The sequence below is a fragment of the Impatiens glandulifera genome, chromosome 1 (genome assembly GCF_907164915.1).
Source record: "Impatiens glandulifera chromosome 1, dImpGla2.1, whole genome shotgun sequence".
Taxonomy (NCBI): Eukaryota; Viridiplantae; Streptophyta; class Magnoliopsida; order Ericales; family Balsaminaceae; genus Impatiens; species Impatiens glandulifera.
In genome coordinates, this window is record NC_061862.1 from 17,914,362 (window position 1) to 17,933,412 (window position 19,051).

At 41.0% G+C, this 19,051-nt stretch overlaps 1 protein-coding gene across 1 annotated transcript; it reads right to left on the reverse strand.

Moving 5' to 3' along the window:
* Nucleotides 1-1,258: 1,258 nt before the first annotated feature.
* On the reverse strand, nucleotides 1,259-5,747 carry LOC124919576 (CAP-Gly domain-containing linker protein 1-like). Its single transcript, XM_047459848.1, has 3 exons — nucleotides 4,483-5,747; nucleotides 3,823-4,396; nucleotides 1,259-2,110 (listed from the first exon to the last, which is right to left on the reverse strand). The coding sequence occupies exons 1-3, from the start codon at nucleotides 5,745-5,747 to the stop codon at nucleotides 1,259-1,261; spliced, it is 2,691 nt and encodes an 896-aa protein (XP_047315804.1).
* Nucleotides 5,748-19,051: the final 13,304 nt, after the last annotated feature.

Consider the following 19,051-nt stretch of genomic DNA (forward strand, 5'->3'; position numbering starts at 1 on the left):
CAAATGTAAGTCGGTTTCCAAAAATATTTGATATATAGATGAATATACTAAGGCAAAAATACTTTATATATATAGAACTGAAGTGAACATAGGTAAATAAAGTAAATAAAGCCCCTATTTCTTTGATCTTGGCGGCAGGAATTTTTCTAGCAGTTCATCGGTTGTTTTTCCCTTGACCGCCGGAACCGGCCTGGAAGAGGATCCTTGACCGCCTGAATTGTCGGTGAAGGGAGAGATCTTTTGAGCGATCGATCTACTTGGAACTGCATCGAGACCCCGCTGTCTTCTGAGTTGTGGCTCGAGCTCTTCCTCGAAATCATCATTGGTTTGCAGAACCGGGTTGAATGAAGGCTCAACAACCGTATTAGTGACCCTGTCCAAAAGTGTTGTGATTTCCACCATCTTTGAAGCAGCTTTCCTCTTTCGTGTAACCGGAGCGGAAGAATGAGCAACCGTTTTGGACTGCTTGTGAGCCTTGGCGAACTCATTATACGTTTCATGTTGGACCATTAGTCGGGTAGCATCTTTGGCTTGTTGAGCCGCTATGGCCGCTGCTATGGCCGGTGCACTGTTCTCTATATTTTGCATATGTCCGGCCAGATTCTAAATCCTCTACCGTTTTCTAAATCCGGACCTGCTCGTCCAGGGCATCTTGAAGCCTCTGGGCCACGAGAGCATTTGCCTCCTCAAGTGCCTTATCGGTAGCTAGCTTAGCCTCTATTAACTCCGCCACTTGTTCGGTGACCGCTTTGAGATCGGCTTCGAGTTTGGCATGTTTTTCTTCAAGCGTTATCACCCTCTGACGATCAGATCCGGCTTGGGCACCGGATTGAGCCAAGTCCACATCAACCTTCTTCAGCCTTTGAACGGTTGTTTCTTGAGATTGTTCCATCATAACGACCTTTTGGCTGACAGAAGCGAGGTCGGTCACCAGCTTCGGAGTTATATCCTCCAATGCCTTGGTTCTGTCAAGATGACCGCCGTACAACTGATCCGTGTTGCCGTAATTCCCTTCAACGGAAGTGATCCGGTCGACTACGGATTTGAGCTCCTTGTTTGTCGACTCAATCATCTCAACGGATTTGGATGCGGTTTCTTTGATTTTCTTTTACCACGTCCGAATGGCGTCATTGACAAACTCTTCGATGAGGGCCTTTACCTTTTCTTCCGTTATGGCCGGTACTGAATCCCCAGTTTGAACAGAGACTCGCTGTTCTATGATTGGTGTGCCCGTCCTGGGTTCGGTCATGTTGATATCTTATTCCGGTGAAGGAGAGGATTGCTCATTATCGGTCGGATTCTGACTGCCAACATCCTCGGGAGGGGATCTGGATAAGTTTGAATTTTCCTGGTGCTCGGGCTCCGCTTCAAGCCGTGCCATCTCCTCGATTAGGTCCTTTTCTTTGACCACTAGCAAATTTAACACCAGGAGCTCAAGAGAGGAATCTGGTGTCCCTGGAATATGCTTTTCTTGGAGGTGTTGAATGTGTTCGGTGAGTCCTTGTAACCGAGCATGCGGTTCGACCATCTTGCTTCGTCCTAGGGCGGTCGTGACGTCTTGAGCCTTTGTGAGGCTGATGACCTCCTCCTCTATCTCAACCAATCTCTCGAATTTTTGGCTAACGGTGAGATCCGGTAGCATGTTTTTGTAGAGTATTCGATGCCGGTGCAGGACCCATTGATAGTAGACGTCGGATGCCGCGTGAGCCTGCTGATGTATCTCGTCCATGATTCTGCTGACGAGATCCTCGGCCGTTTTTCGGGTGTGTTCATCCGCGGATTCATCTTCCTTCCGCAGTCTGTCCGAACCGGCATCAGCATTATCATGACTGACCGATTGTTCTTCAACTATCGGTTCTTTCCCCTTACCGGACTGATCTCCTCCGATATGTTGTGAAATGGTTTGGCCAGAGCTGGAAGCTGAGTTCTCATTGTTGGGGGTGTCTGGCCGCGGATTAGCCGATCCGGTTGATTGCCCATCCCCCTTAGTACCAGATTTTTCTTTGACCGAAATCGCTTTCTTACTGGCTGTCTTCTTCTTTCGGCCACTTGTAGAACCGGAGGCCTTCCTTTTGCATTTCCTGTCCTCCGGTTTGATGAATTGAGGAGACTTTATAATCTTGCTGGGAGCGAGGAGAACTGTTAGGATCTAGGTCGCGACTGGGGGACCAGGGTTGGACCGGTTAACGCGTCTCACTCAAAGGGTGGTGATTGATCCGGTTAGAGATTAACACCGGGGTTTCAATACTACACAAACTGTCACAAACCCTTAAACCAGGTTCAAGAGCGGAAGAGGTTTGTTTCAGGTTGAAGAAGCACACTCACGAGATAGGCAGGACCGGTTTTGGATAAGACGGTTTGGAGATTGTTGGGTCGGTTTTGGAATTTAGTAATTCGGTTTAGATAATGTAGAGTCGGTCAAGGCGGTGTAAGTGGGTTAGAACATATCGGTTAGAATATAGAACCGGCAGAAAGTAAATAACAAGACAGGTTTTTATGGATGTTCGGAGATAAAACTCCTACGTCACCACTTCCTCTCGAAACTGCGAGAAGGATATTCACTAAGGAATACAAGCACAATCCGATCGAGACTTATTTCCTGCTCGATAACACCCGTACAATTTTAACCGAAATTGTAAATACACATTTCAACTTAGCACTTAAGCTTTCTAGAGATAGAACACAATCTTATCACTTGTAAATTAATTGTCCACTGTGTCCCGCATTTACTCCTCTTCAGCTCCTCCTTTTATAGGTGAAATGTGCCAACGGTCACATTTCATTTCCTTGAATTTGATTGGTTGAGCAGAGGTTCAGTGATTCAGACCTGGCGGTCAACTTTTCAGACCTGGCGGTCTGTTCTTCCAGTATGCAGGTCAAACCGGCTAGGTTTGTCTTTTACTCAATTTGGTAACTGTCGGTTAGACAGTTGTCTGTACTTGGGAGATTGTCTTTCTGATTTATCCTAAAGTAGAAAGATCTTGTAGGACTGTCTTCTACAGCCTGCAGACTGTCATCAGACTTGTATGGATATGGCAATGTTCAGTCTGTTCTTTTGGTATCATTCTCAACAGATACCCGAAGTATCTTCTTATGTTGGTCGGTTATCTGTGTTAACCGGATGGCTTCCAGTTATTCCTTGGCGACTGTCTAGTGTTTCCGGCCTTCTTGTTTTGACCGATCTTCCCTTCTTTGTGCGGTCATGTTTTTGGTCAGTTTAGGTGTTTGACCGGTTGTGTTTCTTAACTGATTCAGTGATTTGACCGGTCCGGTTCTTTGTCTGTTCATGCATAGGAGATTTGTTTGTGTTAAGTTCTATTAACCGGTCTAATTTTATCTAACAATTTCTCCCTTTTTGATTATTTTATTTAAAATATTCAAAATCCTGTAAGATTGCAAATGTAGACCGGTCTTGTGAGTTTTATTTGGCCGGATTTTTGGAAACTGACTTGGGAGGATTTTTCGAAAAATTTTGAGGAAAATTTTGAAAAATTCTATCTTTTATCTTATCAATTTCTCCCTTTTTGATTATTTTAATTAAAATATTTAAAATCAAGTCGGAATGTAAATGTAGGTCGATTTCCAAAAATAACTTTTTATATATATGTAAAGATAACCGCAAAAGGGCAAAACATTATATATGTAAAAGACCGAAGTAAACATAAGTAAAGGTGGAAAAGAGATCCCCTATTAGTTCAATTTGGATGGCAGGAAGTCATCCATCAGTTCATCTGTTGGTTGTCCCTTAGCCGGTTGAGCCGGCCTTGAAGAGGAACCTCCAGCTCCCGTGGTGTCCAGGTGAGGAGAGAATGGTTGACCGACCGTTCTGACTGGAACTGCTTCGAAAACTCGCTGTCTTGTAGATCGCGACTCGAGATCCTCTTCGAAGTCATCCTTGGTTTGCAAAGCCGGGTTCGGTGGAGGGTCAACAACTGTCTCGGTGATTCTGCCCAACATTTCGATGACTTGAGCCTTCCGTGAGGGAACTTTTCTTTTTCGTGTTGCCGGAGCCGAAGAGGAGGGAGCTACCTTGGTCTTCTTGTGAGCCTTTGCATATTCGTCGTACCTTTGTTTCTCAGTGTTGAACCGCTCTGCATCCTTGGCTTCTTGAGCTGCTATGGATTTTGCGAGTTCCGGATTTTTGGCCGTTAATATCCGTAAGCGTTCGTTGAAGTTCGCATCAGACCGTGGTGCCTCCTTCTTTTTCCGGTTCTCCTCATCCAGCGCATCCTGAAGTTTCTTAGCCGCCTCAACGTTTGCCTCCTCAATCGCTTTATTAGCAGCAATTTTGGCTTTTATCAGTTCAGCCACCTGTTCGGTGACCGCCTTGAAATCGGCTTCAAGTTTGGTGTTTCGTTCCTCAAGGCTTGCATTCTTTTCTTCGAGGCTTATGACTCTGTCAAGTGTGGAACCGGCTTGGTACTTGACCGCCTCAGGTCCTCATCGACCTTTGTCACCCGTTGCTCGGTCTCTTCTTGAGACCGTTCCATCTCTATTATCCTTCGGTTAACCGACTCGAAGTCATCCACCAACTTCGAAGTCGTTTCCTCCAAGGCTATGGTTCGCTTAAGATGAGCTTCGTACCGAATATCGGCGTCATGGTGGTTGGTTTCGACCGACGTGATCAGCTCGTTTGCCTTGCTAAGATCATCCCTTGTTGTCTCGGCTAACTTGATTACTTGAACCTTGGCTTTCTTAATTTTATTCTTCCACGGTCGAACCACGGTGTTGGCAAATTCGTTCATGATAGTGATGACCTTCTCTTCCGTAATGGTCGGTTCTGAATCCCGGACTTGATCAAATTCAAGATTGTCGGTGAGAGGAGGCTCTGTCCTATCGTCGGTTACGTTGATATCCTGATCCGCTAAAGGGGAGTTTGTCTCATTATCGCCTTGATTTTGACCGTCAGCATTCTCATGACGCGGAGAGTGCGTTGTATTTTGTTGTTCGCGCACCGCTTCAAGCCGCACCACTTCGTCGATGAACTCTCCTTTTTTTACTGCAAGTATATCCAACACCAAGAGTTGTAGTTGAGACTTCGGTGTTCCTGGAATATACCTTTTTGTAAGTTTTCTAATATGTTCGGCTAGCTTTTGTAGCCGAGCACACGGTTCCACTATTGCGTGTCGGTCCAAGGCTACGCTGGGATCCTTGGCTTCTGTTAGGTTAATGACGTTCTCCTCTATCTCCATAAACCTTTCGAATCTTTGTCCAGCGGTTAGTCCCGGTAGCATTTGTTTGTAGAATTTGTCACACCGGTACCGGAACCACTCACAGTATACTTCGGATGCCTCGTGAGCCTGCAGATCGATTTCCTCCATGATTCTGTGCACTATATTCTCGGCCATCTCCTGGTCGTTGTTATTGTGAACGTCTTCCTCCCCAAGGCCGTCTGCACCGGTATTTTCATGTTCAAGACTGGCCGATTGTTCCTCTTCTATCGGTCCTTTTTCTTTACCGGACAGATTTTCTTCGGTATTATGTGAAGTCGTTCGTTCGGAGCTGGAGGCCGAATCGTCTTCATTTTGCGTTTTAGAGGGAGGATCCGCGAATTCTATTGGTTGTTTGTCCTTTTTGCTCCCGGATCTGCCCTTTACCGGAACCAGTTTCTTTGCGACAGACTTCTTCCTTCGGCCACCTATAGAACCGGAGGTCGGCTTCTTCTTTTCCAGGAATTGGCGGGATCTTATTATTTTGCTTGACGACAGAAGAACACCAGGACCGGTGTTGATGTTGTGGTGGAGCATGATCTTCCCGAGTGGGATGGCCTATCCCCATGACCGGGTGGAATCCGGTCTCACCATTTCCTTTAGGTTGGTGAAAATCTCCTTCGCTCAATTAATATTTATGCCGTTTAGTAAACCGACAAGCATCTCGATTTTTGCCTTGGTGAGGTTGTCGAAATTTCCCCTCTCGCCTGGACCGACTTGGTGAAGATGTCACAAAGCGGTATGTATTCCGGTCGTAGTGATCATTTCTTTCCGGAGACTTCTACAGGAACCGCGGTTGCCGAGAGAACCTGGCAAGCCGCCTCGAAGGTTTGTCGATCTAGATCCATCGAAATATTGCGTCCATTTGTTGGTAGGCGTAGGATTTCTGCAACCGACTCTTCGGTTATGTCGAACTGTTGACCGCCGACGGTTGCGGTTATTGTTCTGCCGGAGAGAGATGCGGTTTTAAAGAATTCTTCAACCGCTTCTTTGTATAGAACAAACGGACCACCTAGGAAGTATTCGAGACCGGCCTTGGAAATCCGGGACAAAACTTGCTTTGCCGGAGCCGAACCGTTTTCTCTGATTTCTTCAAAGTCTACCTGGATGATGTGTTTGAACAATGCGGAATCACGACCCATTGTTGATGATTGAATCGAGAGAGCAAGAGAAAAACCGCTTTGAGAGAGTTTGAGAGCTAGAGAGAGAAAGCCGTTTCGCGTAAGAATAAAATAAAATGGCGAAGGACCCTTTTTATAGGTGCGGTTTGGAAACCCAACCGTCGCAAACCGTCTCATCATCTTTAGGCAGGAATTTTCCATCCAAGTGGATTGGGCGGCTAACCAAGGGCGGCAAACAAAAAGGCGGCAACTCAAAGGCGGGATGTTTGAGCGGGAGTTTTTGGGCGGGAAATTTCCCTCCAAAAATTTCGAGTGGACTTTTGATTTCAGTTTTAATGAAGCGGTCCCTTTTCAAAGCCGTTTATGAAGAGATGTGATTTATTAACCGCGAGGATGCGGTTTATGACTTTAACCGGATTTTCAGTGAAGACGAAGTGATTTATTGATATTGACCGGTTAGTTGGATGGTTGTTCAGATTTTGCAACTTTTGACCCGGTTATTAAACTGAAATAAATTTTTATTGAAGGAACAGTACAGGATAGAAACCGAAAAATAGATCGGTGTGAAAAATAGACATACATAAGATAGAAAGATACAACTTATGTAATAACTACCCTAGAAAGTTTTTCTTCCACCCCATCCATATCAAGAATGTTCAAAGAAGATGTCGGTGTGCCCGGTCCAAATTCTGGACGGTACTTGAGAATGAGCCGACTGATGTGAGGAGCATAACCGAGACCTTTCTTGGTCAGCACCATGGTTTTCAGATTTTGGAAGATGACCGATGACCAATTGATAGGCGTATTGCTAACGATGTAGGTCATCATGTCAAATATTTTCTTAGAGTAAGGCTGGTTCGGAGATTGACATATGATAGATCAGTTAACAATCTCATGGAGGAGTTGGATGTGGTGAGCAAGGCAGGTTTTTAACCCGTAGTTCTCCACCAATACATCGGTTCCAGAGAACATTTCCGAGTAGTCGGTTGCGTCGCTTCCCACCCGTGTTGGAATGTCAGAAAACCCTTCTGTGGGCAGATTGAATGTTTGAGCAAATTCGGCTTCATCCAGCTAGAAAGTGTGATCTCTTACCGTGGAAACAATGTAGTTTCCTCTTATGCAAGCACTTCTGAAGAAGGTCTTGATATCCTCAAGGAGTATGGGACCGGATTCTTCGAGAAAAGTACGAAGACCGGTGTCGATGAGAGATTCAAACATGAGTTTTCTGGTTTCCAGGTCCTCATGTTCCATACAGGAATCGAAATCGACGCTTAGGAAGTTGCCTAGAGTTCGACTCGGCATGATTCAAACTTTGCTAAGAGAGAGAGTTCAAGAGATTTTGTTTTGAGATGTGTTAAGTTGATTAGAGGGTGACTCCTTATATAGATCCGGATTTGGAGGGAAAATGTTAGCATTTAGTGTTGAAGATCAGTTTTGTCTTATTAAGGAAGAGAATATTTATGTTTCCAAAACGTATTGGGAAGGGGTTACTTTTGACCGGTTGCGGAGCTCGAGGTAAGAGTCTAGTTGAAAAGTAACCAAGTTAGTTGGATAGTAATTACTCATGTAGTTGGGAGTTACTTCATTAATTGAACGTTACTTTTCATTAATGACGGATGTTTTAAGAAAAGTAACTGGTTGAAACCGAAGATAACATAAACTAAGCCGAGATGATCATAAGGAAGTTGAGCAAAGATACAACCGGTGCGTACAGCAAAATGACCGGTTGTAAGAAGGAGTGACTTAATATCCGCTGGAGTTGGCGTGACCGTTGGAGTTGATGTGGCGGTTCCTCCTCTTCCAAGCCTTTTCAAACCGCTCATAAAATGAGTCGGTGACTTCCTTGGTGAGTACCTGGGCTTGGTTCAACCCTTCGCCCGGACATGTTGGAACTCCAAGCTCCAGAAGCAGACAACTTAGTTGGGGAACGAGGTCGACTGTTCGAACGCCAATCATCCAGATTAGGACGTCGAACATCACCCTTGACAAGTTGACCGGTGTGCCAGTGGTTATAGCGACCATGATGTTGAAGGCAGCGGTACAATACGTGTTGGTCACATCCCTTCCCAGGATGCCTCGACCGATCACGTCGTTGAGAAGCTGGTATTCAGCTTTCAATAGTGACTTGGCACCGTGGTCATCAACTGGTTGACTTGACCGGGCAAAGGCTAAGGAGATCTCGGCTTTTAGTTCAGCCGGTACATTAAGGTCGGTTAGCCCTTGCTTTGGTAGGTCAAAGCATCTTGCAAAGTCATTTTCGGTAAAGTCGAATACAATCCCTCCCACTTTTGACTGAATATGTGTGTCAAAGTGAGGAGTTCCACGAAAAACCCTGGCATTGTAAAAGAACTCCAGGACAGATTCAGAATAGATGACATGTTTGTCATCTAGAAAGTGTTGGAGACCAGTGTCTTCAAGTGACTTGATCATCTTGAAGACATCGTAGTGTTCAGTACTTAGAGCAGATTTGAAGTCCACTTGAAGGATGTTTGGAAACTGAGACATTTTTTCTTAGTAAGAGAATAAGTTATATCTTGTGATTGTTTTGTTTAAGGTTTGCTTAACTTATATACTAGTGGAGAGAGGATCTTATTATCCAATGTGTCACAGGTAATAATGTCTATAAGCATAGGATAAAGAGTTTTGCATGAAATAAACATGTCTACAACCTAGGATGTTGGTCATAGACCTGGACCATGAAAGATATCAAATCTTCACGTCTTTTGAGGTGTGACCAATTTACTTTGAAAAGGTAATTTTTCAGGACAGGTAAGTTTAAAGGAAAAAAGTTCACTTAGACGTATGTACTTGTACAACTAGCTCATTTAGACGTATGTACTAATAAAAGGTCATTTAAACATATGTACTATTAAAAATTGGCTCATTTAACCTCTTTTAATAACTATGGTTAACTTTTATTTTTGAATTTATATATTTATTAATTAAATATTAATATATTTTCTCTCTTATTCTTTTTAATTAATTAAATTAGGTAATTTATTTTATTCTTAAATTTTTTATTATTTTAATATTAATTTCTCTTTTACATTTTATTTTTTTTATTAGTTTTTATTTCTCATATTTCTTAAATTCTCATTTTTAAAAAAATTTAACAACTTATTTATGAATTTTATATTTTAGTGTAATATTTTTTTGAAGGGTTTTTTCTTATTTAATTTAATATAATAAAAATGAGAAGGGTTTTTCTTATTTAGTTTAATATAAATAAAAATAAAATTAATAAATTTTATTTAATTTTTATTCACGACTTATATTAGTAGTAAATGAATTGTTTTGTCTAATATTTGATTATTACTTTTTTTAGTATTTGATGAATGAGTTTTTATTATTATTTAATTCTTAATTAATTTATTTTTGTGTTGAAGGATTTTTATTGTTAAAAGAATTTTCATTGTTATATTCAATTATTGGGATCAAACAATTTTAAAATAACTAATAATTAATGTGAATATAAAAAATATATATAAAAAAGAAGAAAAAATATAGAGTTAAAATAATTAGTGATGAATGCTCATATATATATATATATATATATATATATATATATATATATATATATATATATATATATATATATATATATATATATATATATATATATATATATATATATATATATATATATATATATATAATAAAATTAAAATAATCAATCATAAATATTCATATAGAAATAATATAAAATTATAAAAAAGATAAAAATAAAGGTTCATTTATTAGTAATAAATGAAATAATAAATGAAAAAGGAAAGAGAGCGAAAATATATTAATATTTAATTAATAAATATATAAATTTAAAAATAAAAGTTAACCATGGTTACTAAAATAGGCTAAATGAGCCAATTTTTGATAGTATGTACGTTTAAATGACCTTTTATTAGTACATACGTTTAAGTGAGCTAGTTGTACAAGTACATACGTCTAAGTGAGCTTTTTTCCAAGTTTAAACACAGGTAATTATTCCACTTTTGTTCGAAAGCTAAATAATCTGAGATAAACCATTTCCGAACCGGTCAGTTATCAGTTGTTCGTCCCTGATGCGGTTATTTGGTGCATGCACTAAGTAATCGGTCGGTTTACTCTGACTGATAGACCAGGCGGTTCTTCCATAGATACCTTAGGAAATTTGGAATCCTACAATTTAGGAGGAACTACTGGTTTTGTCTGTCCGAACCGATTTCCCTTTTTAAGCATCCTTAGGGATGATTTGATTAATATCAGTCAAACCGAGTGTGAGTCTGAATTGAGAAAACTTAGCTTCCTGCAGGGGCTTTGTGAAGATGTCGGTTACTTGTTGATCTATCGATACGTATTCTATCCAGATATGCTTCAGCATGACATGTTCCCGAATGAAGTGGTGCCTTATGTCAATGTGCTTGGTTCTAGAGTGTAGAACCGGGTTGTAGGTGATTGCTATTGCACTTGTGTTATCACAGAAGATTGGAGATTCTTCGGCTATGACACCGAAATCCTTCAGTTGTTGTTGGATCCAAAGAAGTTGTGAACAACACTTCCGGTCGCCAGATATTCAGCTTCTGCGGTTGATGTGGCAACTGATGTTTGTTTCTTGCTATGTCATGAAACAAGCCGATCACCTAGGAATTGGCATGTTCCGCTGGTGCTTCTTCTATCAACCTTGCAACCTGCATAGTCTGCATCTGAATAACTCGTTAGGTTAAAAGATGAGTCATTTGGATACCACAAGCCGACATCAGAGTTCCCTTAAGGTATTTCAAGATTCGCTTTGCGGCTGTGTAGTGAGACTGTTTTGGATTGTCTTGAAATCTTCCACACAAACCGACTGCAAATAGAATATCCGGTCTACTTGCTTTCAGGTATAGAAGAGAGCCGATGATGCCTCTGTAAGCGGTCAGGTCTACTGCTTGACCCTCATCATCTTTATCTAGTTTGACCGATAAACTCATTGGAGTAGCGGCTGAGGAGCATGTATCCATCCCGAATTTCTTTAACAGTTCTTTAGTGTACTTGGGTTGACTAATGAAGGTTCCTTCTTCGAGTTGCTTAACCTGAAGACCTAGGAAGAAACTTAATTCTCCCATCATACTCATTTCAAATTTGTTAGTCATCAGAGTTGAGAATTTATCACATAACCTAGGATCGGTTGAACCGAAGATGATATCATCTACATAAATTTGAACAAGTAGGATATGTTCTTTTTTCTCAAACTTAAATAACGTTTTATCCACCGAACCGATGGTGAAGTCATGTTTTAACAAAAAAGCGGTTAGTGTGTCATACCAGGCTCTAAGAGCTTGCTTTAGACCGTATAAGGCTTTGTTTAACCGGTATACATGGTTGGGTAGTTTAGCATTTTTGAAACCGGGTGGTTGTTCAACATATACCTCTTCACGTAGGTCACCATTCAAAAATGCACTTTTAACATCCATTTGGAAAACCTTAAAATTTTTGAAGGCAGCAAAAGCTAGAAAAATCCTAATAGCTTCAATCCTGGCTACAGGGGCAAATGATTCTTTAAAATCAATGCCTTCTTCCTGTTTGTATCCTTGTGCCACTAATCTGGCTTTGTTCCTCGTGACCAAACCGTCTTCATTGAGTTTATTTCTAAATACCCATCTTGTTCCTATGACCGGTTGATCTTTCGGTCTAGGGACTAGGTACCAGACTTTGTTACTCTCAAACTGGTTTAACTCTTCTTGCATTCCCAAGATCCAATCCGGATCTGACAATGCTTCATCCACTCTTTTCGGCCCAATCTGGGATATAAAGGCGGAATTGAAGTATTCCTCCAGAATTTGACGCCTAGTTCGAACAAGTTCTGAAGGATCACCTATGATTAGCTCAGGAGGATGTTTAGTGTTCCTTTTGAGGTTCGGTTCAGGGATGTCTACCGAATTACCGTTTACTTGATCAAGGCTAGACATATCGGTAGGCTGAGCAAGGATGTCAGACCGACCGATTTCCTCGGTTTGGACCGAAGTGTCAGCTTCCTGTCGTGGGACAGCTTGATCCAGCTGGGTTTCATCATTACCCATTTGGTCATGGACAAACCGTCTAAAAACAGGAATCTCATCTTCACTATCAGAGTGGATATTGTTGTTTTCCAATCTGTTGTGTAGATCAAAGCATGATGCAGTGTTGCTTTCAACCGATTCATCGAAAACGACATGAAGTGATTCCTCCACGGTTAAGGTTCTAGTGTTATACACTATATAAGCTTTACTAACTGCTGAGTAACCTAACATGATCCCAATATCGGATTTTGCATCAAAAGCAAATAGGTAGGTTTTTCCATTTATGTGAATGTAGCATTTACAACCTAAAATCTTAAGATACCTAAGGTTGGGAACCCTATCAAAGTATACTTCATACGGTGTTTTGTTGTGAAACTTATTGATTAGAGACCGGTTTTGTGTGTGACAGGCGTTATTGATAGCCTCAGCCCAGAATTTTTGGGCAATACCCGAATCGGCTATCATGGATCGTGTGGCTTCCTTGAGAGTTCGGTTTCTTCTCTCAGCCAGGCCGTTCTGTTGAGGAGTCCTAGTACCAGACAACTCGTGTCTAATACCGGATTCATCAAGGAATGCATTTAGAGTACTGTTTGTAAATTCGGTTCCTCTATCACTCCTAATGCTATTAATACGTGTTGATTTTTCATTTTGCAAACGTTGAAGTAGTGTAATCAAATTTGATGCGGTTTCACGTTTGGATGCCAAGAATATTACCCATGTATACCTAGAATAATCATCAACAACTACCATAATGTAAAGCATACCTCCTAGGCTGACGACCCTAATCGGTCCAAATAGGTCCATGTGAAGGAGATCTAAGCATCGGTTAGATTGAATGTGTCCTTTACTCTTAAAAGTTGACTTAGTTTGTTTACCCATTTGACATGCCGAACAGATCTTATCCTTATTGAATACTATATCAGGAATTCCTTCAACTAGCTTTTTACCGCGGATATAGTTTAAAGTTTTCAGGTTTAAGTGGTTCAGCCTTTTATGCCACAGCCAGGTTTGATCGGTTTTAGTCACCATGCAAACAGGGTATTCTACTTTATTTTTCCAATCTACCTTGTAAATGTTTCCTAACCTATTTCCGGTTAGTAGTATGATGCCTTGAGAATTTTTAACTAAGCATGCATGTTTAATAAATTCTACAATGTATCTAGCATCACACATTTGACTAATGCTTAGCAGGTTAAAATGTAGGTTTTCAACTAAGAGTACATTATCAATTGTTAAATTACCATGGACAATCTTACCCTTGCCCACAGTTCTACCTTTTGAGTTGTCACCGAAGGTGATTATTGCATCGGTTTCTATTCTGATGTCGGTTAAAAGATTGTTGTTCCCGGTCATGTGTTTGGAGCAACCGCTATCCAGGTACCACTCGGAGTTTCCTAGCCGTTTCTTCATATCCTGCAAAATATACATATTTACAACTATTTGGTACCCACATTTACTTGGGTCCACAAGCGATTAGTCCCTTAGGTATCCAGACTTTGATAAGTCGAACAACCTTCCCGGTTATGGTTCTAACTAGTTTTCTTGCACTCGGTTTGGAGTCTTTCTACTTTCCTAAAGGTGCCTTATTCAGAGGTGGACTTTGGTTTAACCTATGTGGTTCGGTTTTCTTATATTTGAGCCGGTTGGCTTTTCTTTTCTCAGGGTGAAGCCATTTTTCGGAGTCGGTTGGACTTACGTAGGTTAATTCGTCTTTCGGATATGAGGCACTTAGTTCCTCTTCGTCGGTTAAGGAGCTCTTGACAAAGTTTACAAAGGGGAGGTTATCCTTTGTGAGCCTTATGTTGTTGGAATGGTTCCGGTTGTTGGATCTGTTGTTCTTGTATCCAAGACCGAACATGCACTTGGGATGTCTATTATAGCTACACATTCTGTTCACCATTTCACTGGATCTTTTCCATGCGGCCATTCGATACTGGATTCGGGCCTCATCCTCTTCGGTCAGCTCTTGAACTGACTCCTTAGGATGTTCGGTCTCAGAATATAGTTCAGGTGTTGTCTCGGTTTCCAGGATTCTATCAGGTTGAATGATCTAATGATCTTTGGCTCGGTCAAGGTGGGTGCTATGGGGTCGGTTCTAAAGTTGAGTTGGGTAGGTATTAATGTTAATAGGTTCTTATACTCTGCTACCATATCATTTAGTGCATTAAATAACTCATCTTTAGTAAATTCATCATAGGGAGAGTCAAATACCTGTTCCTCATTTGCCATGAGGCATGTGAGTTCATAATCACTGTCACTGTGAGCCCATAAGCTTCCTCCATCATCGGCTATCATTCCTTAAGGAACTTCACTTCCTTCACCAGTTTGTTGATAGTTATTTCGGTGATTCTGATCGTCCGGTTTCCGGTCATCTCTCCTCGGTTTTCTGCATTCCCACTTGAAATGTCCCAAACAATTGCAGTTATAACATCTAACATTAGATTTATCATCGTAGTTATAGTTGTTGTTTGTTGGTTGGCTTCTCTTCATGAATCTACCAAATTTCTGTGCAAGCATTGCCATGGCATCCTCGGTGAACTATTCAGCGGTTCTGATCGGTGCAGGAGCAACCGGTTCTGTGGATGTGACCAATGTTCTGGTTGAAGTTGAGACTGAGACTTCTTCTTCAGTCATAGATCTCATTTCAAACTCATGTGCCTTAAGATCTTCGAATACATCGTGTAGCTTCATCTTTCTTAGGCAGTTTGATTCCCTCATCACCATTGTCTTTATATCCCATGCACTTGGAAGAGATCTTAGCGCTTTCATGATGACTTCCTTGTTGTCATACTTTTTGCCAAGAGTTGCCAGCTCGTCTATCACACCTGTGAACCGGTCACTATATTCTCTCATTGTTTCTCCTGGTCTCATCTTGATGTTTTCAAACTTCTGGGTAGCCACCATTATCTTGTTTTCCTTGGTCCTTTCATTTCCCTCATGAATCTGAATCACCGCTTCCCATATTTCCTTTGCAGTTTTGTAATCTCGGACCTTGCAAAACGTATTCCTGTCCAAACCGTTGGAGATGCGGTTTCTAGCATGGTTGTCCAGATTGTTTCTTCTCCTGTCTTCAACTGTCAAATCCTTTCTGTCTTTATCAATCCTTATCGGTCCTTCAGACAGAATGAACTACATCTCGTCATCCATGTTGATTAAGTGCATGTGCATGTGTGCCTTCCAGTTGGCAAAGTCGTCACCTTCTAGCATTGGAGGCCTATCAAACGACATGCTTGCTTGAGTATTGAAACTACCTAGCTCTAATACCAATTGTTAGGATATAGGTCGCGGCTGGGGAACCGGGGTCTGGCCGGTCAGCGCGTCTCACTCAAAGGTGGTGATTAATCCAGTTAGAGATTAATATCGGGGTTTCAATACTTACACAAACTGTCACAAACCCTTGAACCGAGTTCAAGTGCGGAAGTGATTTGTTTCAGGTTGAAGCAGCACACACACGAGATAGGCAGAACCGAATTTGAATAAGATAGGTTTGGAGATTGTTAGGTCGGTTTTACAGTTTAGTAATTCGGTTTAGATGATGTTGAATCGGTTGAAGCGGTATTAGTAGGTTAGTGCAGATCGGTTAGAATGTAAAGCCGGCGGAAAGTAAATAACAAGACAAGTTTTTATGGATGTTCGGAGATGAAACTCCTACGTCACCCCTTCCTCTCGAAACCGCGAGAAGGATATTCACTAAGGAATACACAAACACAATCCGATCGAGACTTATTTTCTGCTCGATAACACCCGTACAATTTTAACCGAAATTGTAATTACTCTTCAAATAAACGCTTAAGCTCTTTAGAGAGATAGAACACGATTTTTTTACTTAGGCTGTAAAAAACTTTTAGAACTTGTAATCGCATTTATTCCTCTTCAGCTCCTTATTTTATAGGTGAAATGTGCCAACGGTCACATTTCATTTCCTTGAATCTGATTGGTTGAGCAGAGGTTCAGTGATTCAAACCTGGCGGTCTAGTCTTCAGACCTGGCGGTCTAGTCTTCAGACCTGGCGGTCTAGTCTTCCAGTGTGTAGATCAAACCGGCTAGGTTTGTCTTTTACTCAATATGGCAACTGTCGGTTGGACAGTTGCCTGTACTTGGAAGATTGCGTTTCTGATTTATCCTGAAGTAGAAAGATCCTGCTGGACGATCTTCTGTAGCTTGCAGACTGTCCTCAGACTTGTATGAAAGTGGCAATACTAAATTCTGTCCCTTTGGTATCATCCTCAACATATACCCGAAGTATCTATTTGTACTGGTCGGTTGTTTATGTTAACCGGATGACTTCCGGTTTTTCCATAGCTTCTGATTGACCGAATGTTCTATGATTTTGGCCTTCTGATTTGACCGGTCTTATCTTCTTGTTCGGTTGGATTGCTTGACCGATTGAGTGACTTGGCCGGTTGAGTACCTTGACCAGTTGAGTGACTTGACCGTTTCCTGCACAAGAAGTTTGTTTTTGTTAAGTTCTATTTAACCGATCTAATTTTATCTAACAGAGCAGCTAGGCTAGATCAGAGCATTGGAAACAATGGCAAGTGAGAACAGTATAGGACATTGGATTGGAAGATTTGATGGGACAGATTATGCCTTCTGGAGAATGCAGATTGAAGATTATCTCTATGGAAAGAAGCTTCATGTTCCTTTAAGTGAGAAACCAGAGAAGATGGATGAAGCTGAATGGAAACTCCTTGATAGACAGGTTTTGGGAGTTGTTCGATTGACGCTAGCCAAGATAGTTGCTCACAATGTAGCAAAGGAGAAGACCACCATGGGTCTGATGAAAGCTCTTTCTGATATGTATGAGAAACCATCTGCTAACAACAAGGTACACTTAATGAAAAGACTATTTTATTTAAGAATGGTTGATGGTACTTTTGTCACTACTCATTTGAATGAATTCAATACAATTGTGAATCAATTGCTATCTGTTGAGATTGATTTTGGGGATGAAGTTAGTGCCCTGATTTTGCTAGCATCTCTACCAAATAGTTGGGAACCTATGAGGGCAGCATTTAGTAATTCAGTTGGAAATGCTAAACTGAAATTTGTTGAAGTTAGAGATCGTATTATTGCTGAAGAGGTTCGTAAAATTGATTCTGGTGAAACATTCAAAGGTTTTGCTCTGAATGTGGAAAATAGGGGTAAAGATAATGATAGAAATTTCAACCGAGGTAAGAGCAGGTTTATGTCAAAGAGCAGGAGGAGTCAGTCCAAGTCTGGGCAAACATTTGAGTGCTGGAATTGTGGTAAACATGGTCATTTAAAGATGAACTGCAAAGCACCGAAGAAAACGGTGATGATAAAAATGTGCAGCCAACGTTGTTACAGAATCTATCACTGATGCGTTACTTTTGTCTGTTGATAGCCCGATAGATTCGTGGGTTTTAGACTCAGGAGCGTCTTTCCACACCAGTGCTCATAAAGAATTAATGGAGAATTATGTGGCTGGAAACTGTGGGAAAGTATATCTTGCAGATGGTGAGCCACTGGATATTATTGGCATGGGGGACATCAAATTGAAGATGACAAATGGTTCTGTTTGGAAGATTAATAAGGTGAGACACATTCCAGGTTTAATGCGCAATATGATCTCTATTACACAACTTGATGAAGAAGGTCACAATTTCAATTGTGGAAATGTTGCATGGAAGGTGACTAAAGGAGCAATTGTTGTTGCTCGAGGTCACAAAACTGGAACGTTATACACGACTTCAACTTGCAGAGAATCAATTGCTGCTGTAGTAGATGACTCGAAGAATAGTGAGCTGTGGCATTGCAGGTTGGGCCATATGAGCGAAAAAGGGATGAAAATTATTTTGAAGAATGGACAGATTCCAGAACTAAAGTCTATTGAACATTAGTTATGTGAAAACTGCATTCTTGGAAAAAAGAAACGGGTGAGTTTCTTAAAGATTGGGAAGGAGCTCAAGAAAGAAAGGCTAGAGTTGGTTCACAATGATGTGTGGGGGACCTGCACCTGTTTCTTCTATTGGCGGATCACAATACTACGTGACGTTTATAGATGATTCAACAAGAAAGGTATGGGTATATTTTATGAAGCACAAGTCTGAAGTATTTGTTATTTTCAAAATAATAAACTCTACATTGTTAATTAGAGTTTATTGGGTTTTCTTTTTGGTTTTTGGGCTTGGGCCTGACCAAAGTTATTTAGGTTTATTACCTGAATGTTTACCCTATAAATATGTGATTATTAAGGGTGTACATTGTGAAGACAGAATTCTAGAGAGATAAAGTGTTAAGCAAAAACTCTGTATTCCTTCTTCTTCTCCATAGTAAATCTGGTGGTGGCTGAAGTAGATGTAGCTCAATTTGAGTGAACCACTATAAATCTGTGTGTTCTTGTGTTCTTCTTTCTTGTGTTTTTACAGATTATTTTCAAGCAGGTCGAAGTTGGGAGATACAAATCCTAACAACTGGTATCAGAGCAGCTAGGCTAGATTAGAGCATTGGAAACAATGGCAAGTGAGAACAGTATAGGACATTGGATTGGAAGATTTGATGGGACAGATTATGCCTTCTGGAGAATGCAGATTGAAGATTATCTCTATGGAAAGAAGCTTCATGTTCCTTTGAGTGAGAAACCAGAGAAGATGGATGAAGCTGAATGGAAACTCCTTGATAGGCAGGTTTTGGGAGTTGTCCGATTGACGCTAGCCAAGACGGTTGCTCACAATGTAGCAAA